Raw genomic sequence first — 15,019 nt, forward strand, 5'->3', positions numbered from 1 at the left:
TAGAACATCAACAACAACAAAAATAAAAAATAAATTAACTGGAAATTTCAAAGTTTCTCAAACCCAAATAACACACTTTAAATGAAAAATTCAATTCCACACACCACTAACCAGCGTCAGATCCTTTAAGGAAAATCAATCGCCAGAGCAAAACCGAAACAAAATTTAAATCTTCACAACGACAACAACAAAAAAATTTACCCAAAAATTTATCTAAGTACAAATGTTTGCAAATTATTACTAACCACAAAAAAAATTTTTTTTTTTAAAAAACCACAAAACTTTCCCCAAACCAACAACTAAATATCAAACACTAGTATAGGGGAGATAATCACCCTATTATTAATCCAACTACAAATAGGAACAACAATAACAATAATAAACAAACACTTTTCAAGCCAGAGTACACAACTAAAAAAAATATCAAAGTCCAAACAAAAAAAAATAAAAAATTTCAGAATTTATACACACAAAAAATGGCACACCCTATACTATTTTATTTAAAATAAGCCTGCACCTCAACGACACCAATCATACACAACAATCAATCCAAGATAGAATCTAAGAAAAATAGTTTTTAAAAAACTTATAGGAAAGGGAGCTAGAATTTAGATAGAAAGATAGATAATAAATACACAGAAAAGGAAGCAAACAGAAACTAAGGCCCTCTCTACGTAAGAACTATACAACTACGTAGACCCCTAGAGCTGGAGAGGGGGTGTCCAATAACATACACATAAACAAACTCACTACAACACGCAAAGTATCAAAGTATGTATATTTAGCTACCCTGTAAGCACTTATCAACCACTATTTCTCAATTCTGAAAGGGAAGCAACTGCTTTTTAACTACAACAAAAATCTATCCTTAGAACAAAAACCTATTTAGGGCTAAGTCGGGGTCACCACTGTCACGAAGTGGTTTGCATGTGAATTTATTATGCGTGTTCTGCCCTTTTGCACTGTCTCTACCCTTTCACACCAAACACTTCAAAAACAGAACTTGGGAGGGTGCAGGCTCATTAATTCCTCAACCAAAAACAACAAACTTCTTCACTTTAAATACATCAATACGAACAACTTTTCAACACACAGTTCGCACAATCTTCCAGCTTTCACTCAAGGCATGTAAATACATATTATAACAATACTCTCTCAAATATAGATTAACGCACACAAGAAGGTACCAACAGACACTCACGAGTTCGTATCACGGCTCACTGCATGTCGCCAGTTCACTTACTTGTCCCGCTGAATCCTCGTAGAATAATGAATTGAGATGCCAACACACAGAGATGCTAACACACACCTTTCGCTGAAGATGCCAACACACACCTTCCACTGAAGATGCCAACACGCACCTTTCACTGAAGACGCCAACACACATCTCACGGACGATGCCCACACACACCTTCCAGGTTTCTCCCCGAGAAACCCTTCCGCCCGTAGCGGAAACAACCGTCGTCAGCTACGACCGGTCTCGATGAAGACTCCACTCGTCTAGTCATCTGCGCAGAGGTGGTCCCTTGCTTCCACCGTCGTCTAGCGCTTCTCTCGTGTAAGGTCCCTCCCTTATACGCCATGGAAATCCCTCATGGAAACTCCTAAAGAATTTAACCAAGTCTTAATACAACATTCTCTAAAACCATCTCTTCTTCCAAACGTTCATATTCCACTCATACATTCTCGTTCATTCCACGTTCACATTCCGTACAGATTCAATATCCAAACTAACACTTAATCAATGAATAACACTCCCCATACAAAGCATGACCGTCTTAAACATAACATAAAAGCGCAGCAATTATGTTCAAGAAATTCCCCATGAAAAACCGTGAAACAATTACATCAAGAATTCTCTCAACGCTTCACACTAAGATTGGGGGCACTTTATACACACTAACCTTTACGCTCCAGCTATGTATTCCAACGTCAATAATATACAACATAGTAAATCATTTACCTTAAGAGACCCGTCTCTTGAAAGAGTACTTGTTCCCAGAACAAGTCTGACACACGCTGAACAACCTTCCCGGTTGGAAATCTCACACGCTGTGACGTTATTTACCCCAGACCAGCTACATGTCTCAAACACAACTCACATCAAGCTAAGCCAGTTTTACGTGCAACACCCGAAACACGTGAATAACGCCCGTCCGGTCAGCTACCCTCGCCTGTACAACATTTAGGGAGGTTAAAAACACGACGTGGTTTCACCTCACAAATATGCTACTCACATCTTTGTGACAACCGTAAACAGACCTTTTTTTTTTTTTGCCCTATCTATCTACCTATATATACGACTTGTGTGTGTGTGTGTGTGTGTGTGTGTGTGTGTGTCCGCGATGCACGGCCAAAGTTCTCGATGGATCTCTTTCAAATTTGGTGGCCATATTCAGGTACACCCCGGACACAACCTGGTATTTGGCTCGACTTCTTCCCGGCGAAGCCGTACCCGGCGAAGCGGGTATTCATCTAGTAATTTTATATGTATTCATCTATACATTACAAGTGTGTGGTCCCAGGATCCTCTAGGTGGAGCGTCTGTGGGGAGCCGTGTATGAGTATCGGTTAAACCTTTGCCTCCAGGAGCGCCCAATATCGCCCGCTCAAAAACCCACAACCAGATCTTGGAAACGCCTGCACAATGTTACCTGCGGCATATATCTGTTTCCGTTTCTACCGGCTCCCTGCCAGACTTTGGCGTTTATAATTCAGAAAACTTGCAGGGTGTATTCTGCTCCGATTTTTGTATAGTTTGAAACTAACAGTCAGTTACTTCCCATGTCATGGGAAGCAAAGGGATATAATATTATACAGAACACTTTATTATCTCAACGAGAAACTCAGGTGTGGTGTATCACAGCATTACAATATACAACATACAATGTAAGAACATAAATAAAATATTGAGGCGCAGATAGTCAACTCATAATACAATGTAATTAAGATTAGGATGATAATATCAAAACAAATCTCTCTCTCTCTCTCTCTCTCTCTCTCTCTCTCTCTCTCTCTCTCTCTCTCTCCATATGTACATCTCTCTCTCTCTCTCTCTCTCTCTCTCTCTCTCTCTCTCTCTCTCTCTCTCTCTCTCTCTCTCTCTCTCTCTCTCTCTCTCCATATGTACATCTCTCTCTCTCTCTCTCTCTCTCTCTCTCTCTCTCTCTCTCTCTCTCTCTCTCTCTCTCTCTCTCTCTCTCTCTCTCTCTCCATATGTACCGGTTTATATGTACAGTATGTCTGTGGTTGCAGTTGGTCGCATGGTGAAGTACACTGGTTACGGAAATTGTTCCGGTCTCCTGGCGCAGCTTGGTTTGCTCAAGATGAAAGAGGTGTACAACAAGGGGGACTACTCCAGTGACTCGGAGGAATCGGACACGGAGGAGTATGCAGAACTTCGGGGAAAGTAAGTGATGCTTATAATCTCTTGGCTGTACCCTGGCTCGTGCCATGGACTGGTCGGTCAATGCGTGAGAAATTCTAAAAGACTGATTGGTTGTATTCTTCAGTTTGCTCAGAAAAGGTGGAATCATTGGTTGTTTTTGTGGTTGCTACTGTTTTTCTTCTTCAATCAATCAATCAATCAATCAATGACGCTTATATCGCGCATATTCCGTGGGTACAGTTCTAGGCGCTCTGCAGTGATGCCGTGTGAGATGAAATTTTATACGGCCAGTAGATTGCAGCCATTTCGGCGCATATTTACCTTTCACGGCCTATTATTCCAAGTCACACGGGTATAGGTAGACAATTATTAACTGTGCCTAAGCAATTTTGCCAGGAAAGACCCTTTTGTCAATCGTGGGATCTTTAACGTGCACACCCAATGTAGTGTACACGGGGGGAGGGTTCGGACACCGAAGAGAGTCTGCACACAAAGTTGACTCTGAAATAAATTTCCGCCGAACCTGGGATCGAACTCACGCTGACAGCGGCCAACTGAATACAAATCCAGCGCGCTACCAACTGAGCTATATCCCCGCCCCGTTGGTAATTTTCATGAGGTGTGTGTTGTGTGGGTGTTTTCTTGAAGGATGAGTGTGTGTGTCTGTGTGTGTGCGTGCGTGCATGCATGCGTGTGTGTGTGTGTGTCTGCGTGCGGGCGTATGTTTAAATAATGCTACTCCAAGTATAAACCCTGGTATTGCTTAATTCAGTTTAACACACAGCGGATTATAGAATACCGGAAGTTTATTCACCTGTATGCATCAGTGATTTCCCATACATTTTAGGTAAAAAAACCAACTTATTATATATTATAGTGTTTTGTTTTTTAAGGCACCGTTCCACTCACTTTGTGCAAAGTAAGTCCAGTCCAGGATGATGTTCATATTAAAGATGTATGATGTATGGTACGTTTCAGAATTAACCCAGTGACAGGGCGGTACGAAGAAGAAAAACCAGGTCCCATGGAAGGCATGACAGACGAACAGAAAGAGTATGAGGCAGAGGAACTTCTCAAGGTTATGGATAAACTGCAGAGGTATGTAAACAAAATTGCCAGTTGTGGGAATCTCTGTCAATTGTTGTTGGTGTTGGTGTTCTTGTTGCTGTTGCTGTTGCTGTTGTTGTTTTTCACTACTATTTTATTTTTTATTTTATTTTATTTTTTGGGGTGTTCACTACTATGTTGACCTAGTGGTCTTTGAAGAAGCCAGACAAAAACATAATAGTTTGATCATGAACAGAAATAGAACACAGTTCAGATAAACGTTGTCTCTTTAATCTCAAGTTGGCGAGAGACTTTGGAAATGTTGACAATGTCTATTTTGTGTTTCAGACAAGGAGTCATTCAACCGTGTCTAGTGGGCGAGGACGGCAAGCCGAAACCAGTGGAGCATGTCCTGGAGTTACTGGAGCAAGGAGGAGCCAGTGCATCCTCATCCTCCGCCAATGCAGGCCCCTCCAGTGCTCCGGACGCCACCGATACGGGATAGGGCCGACTGTTGCGGCACATAGGGTGGGTGTGTGCTTGGGCCGGGGGTGGGGCGTGGGTGGAGTCGTTTCATGTGTTCGTAGAGTTCTCACTGTGAGGCATTTATTCTTGCTCTAAGTCACTTAATTGTTAACTTTTTCTGTTTCTGTTGGATTTTCTGCTTTGTTTTGTTTGAAATAAAAACACAAGGAAGGTATGTTGTTGGAACGTTTAATTATTGACAAAACAGAACGTTACATTCACAGATGTATCAACCCAACAGTCTTTTACGTGCACAGACAAACACTAATTAAACAAAACTTATCTGACAAAATGTGGGGAAGACACAGGCAAGGCAATTTGTATAATATCTTTCTTGTTTTTTTATTCTGAATTTTAGGACATAATTGGCAGTCTATTTGTTGTTGTGTTTGGAACTGAAAGAACTGCTGTGTGGAGGACAAATCATGTTTGAAAAGATTAAAAGCTGTGCTTTGTCACAGGGTGGATAGTCAGGAGTTCAAAGATATGTTGTCAAAAAACCACACTTGCAGTATCATTGGAATCAAAGGTATTAAACGACAGCAATGGACACATTTGCCATACCTACAGTTGTGTCTCAGCTTTCTTGACAGTATAAAACTAACAAGCATGTGATTTTCTGCCAGTTGGCGGATTTTGAACGGTTTTAAAGCTTCAGAGACTATTCTTTAGATTGCCAAAGTTTGCATCTTATTTTCACAGTTTCTTATGGACATACTTTCAAGTGTTATTTTCTACTTTTGTTTTTGTTTTTACAATTTCATGATCTTATGCCTGATTTGATAGGGGCATCTGAACTTCTTGACAGTGGCAAAATTATGAGGAGAAAAACAAGCACGTCGCTCTGCAAGTTTTGTAACCACCAAGCTTCAGCCTCCCTTTGCTTGTACTGTATCGCTCATTTCATACGCATAATATTTGAACTGTCTGCTCAACTGTTGCTAGAGGCCCGGACTTGTTGCTAAGAGGTCAAGAGTAGCAGGTATTTTGTTTTTCATGCGTGGGAACGTGTCATATCTGTTTCACAAAGCTTACCATACCATGAGTGCAGACTCCTCCTCAACAGGAGGTCGTTTTGTTCACCTGGACTCCTTGAATATTTGCGGTTTTGTGTTTATTAATTTATTTATTTATCCCCCTTTCACAGTCATAGCTTGTATAGAACCAGTAATCAGTCTTACATACCGATAAAGGTATGGATAGATGAACTTGCTTACTGATTCTGTGTTGTCAGATAATCTGGAAAGACACACTTGAAAAGGTTGTAAACATAGCCAGAAATCTGTGAAATATTTAGCAACACTATAGGTCTGAAAAGTATAGTTTTTGTCTGTTTTTTTTTTGCCTGTGAAAAGGGTTTATTTTGTGTGTTCATTTATTTGTTGATGGTTTTTCATCCTTGAGAGTTGGTTATCTGGAGAGAAAAAATAGTCAGAAAATAGGAACAATGTGCAATAATGAACGGATCAAGTCACAATTTAATCTTTGAAGGTAGCATTCTGTGTTTATGTATATTTGTATATTGTATATTCCTTTTTGTATCTTCATTGTTTCATGATTTTTCCGTCCTTTGTTTTTTGTTGTTATGTGAAAAAAGCTCCAGTGGTGATGGTCATGTTTGTGACTATGTAATTGTGTAAGAGTGTCTGCAGCTGTAAGTGTGGCTGATGGGGTCTATGTCGACCAAAAGAGTGGGATTCCCTGTAGGTGGAGTTCCTGTAGGGGGATTCCCTGTATACAGGGAATCATACAGGGAATCCCACAGGGTTGAGTTTTTCAATAAAACTTGCAAACCCTACTCGAATTTCTAAGAAATATCAAAAAAGCTCGAAAAACATCAAATTCTACCGATGTCGCTAAGCATCACGTGACTTTCAGCGATATCAGTGAAACGCTACAGGAACTACACCCTGTGGTATACAGGGAATCCACCTACAGGAACTCCACCTACAGGGAATCCCACTCATTTGGTCGACATAGACCCCATCAGCGTAAATGTGTGACAAGGAACGTAATTATGTGTAGGTCTTGCAAACACTTCTTTGCTTATGTGTGTTTGCAAATGTTTCTCTCTAAAATGTTTTTATAGAGAGTTTAGATGTGGCACAGCTGAGCTGTAGCCAGTGCATTTAACATTGTCTTGGAGGATGGCTTATCGTAATGACTTAATCAAATCTGCTGGTAAAATCAAATCCTGTGTTTATTGGAGGGGGGGGGGGGGGGGGGGGTTGTTTGATGAGACTCGAATATCAACAAATTGAGTGATTGAAGGGAGTAAGTGATTATATGGCTGGTTGAGTGACCGACTGATTGAATCGATTGATTGATGGATTGATGCCGTCGCGATATAACCTTGAATGGTTGAAAACGACGTTAAACACCAAATAAAGAAAGAAAGAAAGAATGGATTGATGTCAGCTTTAAATAGAGAGACCAAATGTCAAGATTGTTTTTTTCCGAGTCTTCTTGCCCGAATGACCAAAATCACTGTACATAGGAATTAGATTTGTGTGTAAATTTGCTTGAGTGGTTTGTGAAAATGTAACGCACCTATTGGCGGTTTGGACCTGACGTGAATTGAAACTGATTTGGGAGATTTTTCATTGTATCCAATGGTAATGTCTATCTTGAATCTTGCCATTCAGCTATGGCTTATAGTTAGATGCTATGGGTTACTTATTTTGCTCAAGCATTAATTGTTTTTTGTGTGAAGCTTGCGGTTAATTTCAAAACTGTGTGAGAATATGGATGCAGACATAAAGAGTTGTGTTTCCCTCCGTTTGGTGACCGTTTTGTTACATAGTGCAAACTGTGAAGGGTACATAATCAAATCAGAACATGCATATCACCAGGGTTTGTAAGTTACTGTCTTCTCTCATGCCTCTTTCGTCAGACATGAGTTTATAACATTAATTTCTGATTTTCTGTAGATGTCACGGCCCAGGTGAAGTATTTTATTTGGTGAAAATCAGCACCACAATGAAGGTAGAAACCACAGCATATCTCACCATTATTGCATGCACAAGAAATCGTGATTTCAGATTCACATGTGTGTTCATCTACACCTTTGGAAACTAGCTCTTTACATTTTTTTTTTAATTTATTTTTTTTAAACTGATATGTACTGATTTATTAATCAATTGGTTTGGTCGATGGATTGAAAGCTTAATTGAAGGCTTGATTGGTTCATGAACGGATTGAGGGACAGATTTATGGTTTGCTTCCTTGCTTGATCGATCGATCAATCGATAGTACATTTTTATTTTAGTTGACAGATGACACCTGACGTTGCTTTCCTGTCTTTCATTCTTTGCTCTTTGATGGTGTCCTTGACTCTGTCTTTGTTTTTGTGTGTTTCAAGGTTGTTTTCTTTTCGTGTGTGCTTGAATGTCCTTGTGCAAATGTAAGAAAATGAGAGCGCTTGTCTGTTTCTGGGATACGATTGAATACATTTATTGCTGCCCAAGCATTGAATCTCAAGTTTCATAAATGTTATTTAATTAATCAAATTGTTGGGAAAGGGTCCAAAAACGAATCAAACCTGACAGTCTCAGAACAGCGTTTCTCTTTGTTTTCAACAGGCTTATTCCATGTCAGAAAGTAAGATTGATGTTTTACTGATAATTTGTGTGCTGATCCTTATTAAGGAAATGTGAGGCAGTAACATTAAACTTGGAGAATACATGGAATAACCTTGTTTTCTGGGTAGTTATTAAAGTGACATAAAAATAAATGAAAAAATTCTGAATACTAATGGGCATGGACTCATATATATAGGAATTAAAAATTGACTGGAGGCAGAAAAAAATGTTGACTATATGCATGGTATAGGCAGGTTATTTGCAGGATTTGTTTAGTGTACAACATTTTTGATTTGGCCATACTGTGAAAGATTACCCTTTGCTCAAGTTAGAATGGAGTGTGATTTTGAGGTAAGCCGTTTTGCTAGTTTGAAGCGCGGTTAAAAAAAGGGAACAAATACTGATGAGTGTGCGTGCTTACACGTGCATGTACTGATGCATGCACACACACACACTAGCTCTCTCTCTCTCACACACACACACTAGCTCTCTCTTTCTCTCTCTCACACACACACACACACACACACACTAGCTCTCTCTCTCACACACACACACACACACACACACACTAGCTCTCTCTCTCTCTCACACACACACACACACACACACACACACACACACACACACTAGCTCTCTCTCTCTCACACACACACACTAGCTCTCTTTTCTCTCTCTCTCTTTTCTCTCTCTCTCTCTCTCACACACACACACACAGACACATTTTGTTTTGTTTTCTATGTACAATGAGCATGTACATTTATAAATGAATGTACATTTATTATTATGTTTGAGAATCATTAAAGCGATTGCACCACAGCATTTAAGGACTTTTGTGGCTCAGTCTTGGACTGGTATTTTTATGTTATTTTGTGATGTTGTTGGATTTTTTTAACAATTAAATGGGGCCGGAAAATATAATGAACTGAATAGAAGGTAGTCTTTAAATATGTTTTGTGTAATCACTCATAGCATACTTCATTGAGGAAGCCACTTTTAAGTTGTTTTTTTTAGTTGTTATTTATTTATTGCCTTCGTAATTATTAAGATATATTTGTTTGCTTATCTGTGAATGTACTTGTTCATATTTAGGAGATAAAAGTGAAAGAAGAGATGGGATTGAGTAAGGGGTAATGAATGAAGAAAGGATTTGGAGGGGGTGGGGGATGGTGGGGTTGACAACAGATGGCATTCTGATAATCATCGGTCCACGCTATCGCTCAGTGGTATCTCTGACAGGATGAATAATTACTACGCGCATTAAAGGGAAATTATCAAAACAAGAAAACAGAGTTATCTCCCATATGTTTTTCGCTAATGTTTCTGATAACAGACGAAGGATTGATTGTAGAATGGCCGACTTCGACAGTGATCTCCGTTCTGTTCTTCACAGTTATGATAAAAACATCGTTCTAAGGTCAAAACAAGTCGAAATTTGAGACAGCTGTGGGAGGGAGACCGTGATATTGTTGCATCACTCCCAACTAGTTACGGATAAAGTGTCGTCTTCTTCGTAGTCAAAGTTGATTATCACGTGACACTTTTGCCATAATTATTTAGAGTTGTTTGCACAGTAAATACACCCGCGAAAGATAGCTCGCTTGAAACTGTCTTACATATCAATTCCTTTGTAATTTAAAAATTACACAACACCATGAAAAATCATTATCGACGATCGCGAATCTGCTTATATCAATAACACATTATGAAAAGCTCTAAATATGTAAAAAATCGATTTTGTCTCCAGAGAAGAAAAACAAAGACATCCTGTCAGGAATAAATGAGACCCGAAGGGAAGTAACTCATTTTGACCTGAGTTCAGGATGAACAGATGGTGGAATTGTATGGTATAATATGTTGATGGCTGTACGTCAAGGCAAAAATGCTGTGTGTTGCAAACTTCAGCTGAACAAAAGAGCTAATTCTGTCAAACATAAATGTAAGCAAAAATTATGCTCACTGATAATGATTCTGATTTTGAAGGGAAGAGCCCGGACAACAAAATGTTTTGTATTTCTAGATCGTCATGGCATTTTGGCATAACTCATTTTAAACAGTTTTTCAACAGAAGGCAAAAACTGATTATTGTTATTATCAAATTAGTGTATTTAAACCTGGTATCGATAGAAGAATAAAATAATTTAAATCATGTATTGTCCATAATGTATTTTAGATTATAATTCTCATTGAGAATGATTTATTACTTTGTCTAAAGCACAAAACCATCAAAATCGCCAAGAATCGGGTTATGCCAAAATCCCAGGACGATGACGATATGTCATTTTGGTTTGTTGTGTGTCGGTAACACAGCTCCTGCTTATAAATATCATGCCAAACAAAAAAGCAAAACAAAGGCGTTCTATGAAATAAATGCTTGCTGTAATGATGTGAAGAGTGCTACTTTCAGCTGACATTTTGAAACCAACTTCTCTCTCCTTTTGTTTGAATTTATTGATTCACCAATCACTTGTACCGTAAGTGATCACATTCAAAAAGTCTTTTAATAAGTGATTGACAGAGATGAAAAATAATGTCTTTTGGTCTGACATCTTCTCATGAATAATAGAAGATGATTGTTTTTATTGGTCATTAATCTTTGTGTGTGTGTGTGATATCACAAAATAGCTGTTTTGTACAATCAATCAATCAATAGGACGCTTATATCACGCATATTCCGTGGGTACATAGTTCTTAGGCGCTCTGCAATAATGCCGTGTGAGATGAAATTTTATACGGCCAGTAGATTGCAGCCATTTCGGCGCATATTTACCTTTCACGGTCTATTATTCCAAGTCACACGGGTATAGGTAGACAATTATTAACTGTGCCTAAGCAATTTTGCCAGGAAAGACCCTTTTGTCAATCGTGGGATCTTTAACGTGCACACCCCAATGTAGTGTACACGGGGGTGTTCGGACACCGAAGAGAGTCTGCACACAAAGTTGACTGAGAAATAAATTTCCGCCGAACGTGGGTTTGAACTCACGCTGACAGCGGCCAACTGAATACAAATCCAGCGCGCTACCAACTGAGCTATGTCCCCGCCCCAAGAAGGACGTTTATGAACACTATTTTCTGATTTCACAATTAAAACAAAACCATTTGTTTACTAGAATTTCTGGTTTGGTAAGTTCATTTTCTCTGTGAAAAAGCAAAATGATGGTCTAAATATTGTTTCTTTCATTTTTTTTTCTGAGATAAAGAGATAAATACTTTGAACTGGTTTTGATATGTTTTAAGGATATTTCAGCTAATTTTTCAGTTTAGGATGAAATTGTTGTGTATATTTTGTACATGAATGTTGTAATATATAATAACAGCTGTTTTCAAATAAAGTGAGTAATTGTTATAGTGTGTGTGTGTGTGTTTGTGTGTGTGTGTGTGTGTGTGTGTGTGTGTGTGTGTGTGTGTGTGTGTGTGTGTGTGTTAACATACATGCATGCGGTAAGAGCAAGTCAGCAAGGAAAGAATGAGACATGTTTTCGCTGTCTTTATTGAAAGAGATCAATAACAAGTCTTCATTTTGATACCATCTTATTTTTCGAATGACATATCCTAGAATTTTCTTTAACATCAGGAACATTTTTGATCAATTGTAAAGCCAGTTCAACCATTGAAAAACATCAAGAACGTTCACACAAAAAACGGGTAGGAATTACCTCTATTCATGTCATAGTGAAAAAAATAAGAACATCAGCAGTTCAGTAGATTGTTTTTGCTTACGTTTTTCTAAGCAAAAATATTGAATTTAACAGAAGTTAGTGCCTTTCTTCTGCCTATGTGTGAATCCTGACTTGTTGGCATTGAAAGTTTGCTAGTACCTCTGAGAAAAAAAATGGTTTGATAGGATACAATCATGGCCAGGTTATGTGAGTAATAAATTAGTCAACACAAGCAATTAGAAGTCTACATGCATTCATCATTCTAATAAATTAGTCAACACAAGCAATTAGAAGTCTACATGCATTCATCATTCTAATACATTAGTCAACACGAGCAATTTGAAGTCTACATGCATTCATCATTCTGATTCTCTCAAACTACCATCCGATTAAACACATTGAAAGAAGCAATATATATAATCACAACAAAACAAAACAGCATTAACCTAAAATCTCTGAGTCGCCTTGTGGATCGAAAAATAACATGAACACATCGTAGACTACATTTTCTCTATCATGTCAAAGTCTGACTGACTGACGTAGCTGATATTTCAAGAAACCTGGTCATGCAATTAACATGGGTTTCGCCAGACAAAATAAGGCGATTATAATTATGTAACATGTCATAAAGGAAAAGTCGAACAAAGCAATTAGTAGGTCTGGCAGATTGGTGAATTTGTTTCCCATATGCCGAGAACTGAACTGGGCTGAAACTCCCATGTTCACTCATGTTTTTGCATGAGTGGGTTTTTACGTGTATGACCGTTTTTACCCCGCCATTCAGGCAGCATACACCGATTTCGGGGGAAGCATATTGCTGGGTATTTTTGTGTGTCTATAACCCACCAAACTCTGACATAGATTACAGGATCTTTAGCGTGCGCACTTGGTCTTGTGCTTGAAGCATCATAAGTTGTTAATGCTGTCACGGTACTTTTTTTCAAAATATTTTAATATTTTTTGATGATATTCAACAAATAAAGACACTTCAATGTACATAAACAATGAACAATGTGTTTTACACATGTTTACCTGCCGATCAAAATTTTTTAAAGTAGATTTTTAGGATTCATTTAATTTCTCAAGACATATAATAGTACATGTAGATATGGAAGTGGTAACATTCAAATTTTTTTTTTTAAGGTTATTTCCACATAAAATTATGCATAAAATGAACAGTAATTTTCTTGATTGCACAAAATTAAAAAAGTTTAGTACATGTACACTCTAGTCATTAATTTTGTCTGTATCCGTTTTCTGTGTGCATTTGCATGTGTTACCCCCCTAACTGTGTTACCATGCACAAAAGTTAACTTCAATGTAGAAAAGAACATCTTAACAATCCAGACAAATTGCCTTTAGCATAAACAAAATTATGTTGTAACACTTCCCCAAAATTACCATTAGCTCATAGTTTTGTTGTTGTGTAAAAATCCACACAAACAATGTTTTCAGTGTAGAATATAATTGTGTAGCTCTCCACAACAACTACATTTCTGAACAGAAACTTGGTTTATTAAGACTTAGTTGTCCCATTGTCATGTGACTATGAGACAGTATCATGTGACCTCTCATGTCAATTTCTACTGGCCGAAGGTGAACTGTGCAGGGTCGACCTTGCAGGCCATCTGTATGTCCTCCACCAGGGCTGGCGAGTCTGAAAGCAGAAACACTTGGTAGAGGCTTAGTCTTCTTACATATGTGACCCTCCACCACGGAATGAGTCGCATGTCACCTTGCATGATTTTCATATTTTTACATTTTCCTAAAGAGTGTTTTATGCTCTATCCATGCAGTGGTGAAAACCGTTTTAAAAAAGAGCGAACACTTTTCGAGTTATAAGCCTGCGACTAAACTGACCCTCACACTGTTACTTGACACCCCCCAGACTTATATTAAGCCTAGCGCAGAACCGCGCGAGGTGACATGCGACTCATTTCGTGGTGGAGGGTCACATATACTGTCCTTACCATGTCATACATCTTGTAAATCACCACCGATTTGTCCTGGCATTTCCATGTGATAACTCATCGTCTCCCAGGTATGGATATATCCGTACCCAATCATATGGCTCTATTTGACCAGGAACGGATATATCCGCTCAGACTGTTAGCTTCAGTCGCTTCCTGTAACGTCCATCTAACGCCTGCATTCCGTGTTGATACGTATACACAGTTACTACACAGTCACTACAATTCTGAGTGACCTGCTGCAGAACAGCTAGTCTCGGCTAAAAAAAAAACTTGGTCAACATAGGTGGGATAGAAAGTGTTAAGAACATCCCTCCACTTGGTCATATACCAAAAATTAAAATCCTAGATATCACTATATACAAAGTGGGATATTTTTGATGAATGAATATATAAATGCAACAAGTGTTGTTTTTAAAAGAAATTAATTCACACACACAAAACACTGTCCACACAGAGCACCCAGGCTGCTCATTCTTGGTATGTGACTAAGTGGGGAGATTCTTTCTTTCTTTATTTGGTGTTTAACGTCGTTTTCAACCACAAAGGTTATATCGCGACGGGGAAAGGGGGGGAGATGGGATAGAGCCACTTGTCAATTGTTTCTTGTTCACAAAAGCACTAATCAAAAAATAGCTCCAGGGGCTTGCAACTAGTACAATATATTACCTCACTGGGAGAATGCAAGTTTCCAGTACAAAGGACTTAACATTTCTTACATACTGCTTGACTAAATTCTTTACAAACATTGACTATATTCTATACAAGAATTTACACTTAACAAGGGTAAAAGGAGAAACAGAATCCGTTAGTCGCCTCTTACGACATGCTGGGGAGCATCGGGTAAAT

At 38.6% G+C, this 15,019-nt stretch overlaps 2 protein-coding genes across 2 annotated transcripts in view; one reads left to right on the forward strand and one right to left on the reverse strand.

The window, feature by feature from the left end:
- LOC138971681 (synembryn-A-like) overlaps positions 1-11,887 on the forward strand; it is a 41,436-nt gene extending 29,549 nt beyond the window's left edge. The window contains exons 13-15 of the mRNA XM_070344454.1: positions 3,256-3,409; positions 4,367-4,486; positions 4,784-11,887. Of these exons, the coding sequence (XP_070200555.1) occupies positions 3,256-3,409; positions 4,367-4,486; positions 4,784-4,940 (431 nt within the window). The 3' untranslated portion in view covers positions 4,941-11,887. The remainder of the gene's footprint in view (positions 1-3,255; positions 3,410-4,366; positions 4,487-4,783) is intronic.
- Positions 11,888-12,013: 126 nt separating this feature from the next.
- Positions 12,014-15,019, reverse strand: part of LOC138971680 (uncharacterized) — a 58,394-nt gene continuing 55,388 nt past the window's right edge. Inside the window, exon 34 of the mRNA XM_070344453.1 lies at positions 12,014-13,857. Coding sequence (XP_070200554.1) covers positions 13,784-13,857 — 74 coding nt within the window. The 3' untranslated portion in view covers positions 12,014-13,783. The remainder of the gene's footprint in view (positions 13,858-15,019) is intronic.

The sequence above is a fragment of the Littorina saxatilis genome, linkage group LG7, assembly GCF_037325665.1.
Source record: "Littorina saxatilis isolate snail1 linkage group LG7, US_GU_Lsax_2.0, whole genome shotgun sequence".
NCBI classification, from domain to species: Eukaryota; Metazoa; Mollusca; class Gastropoda; order Littorinimorpha; family Littorinidae; genus Littorina; species Littorina saxatilis.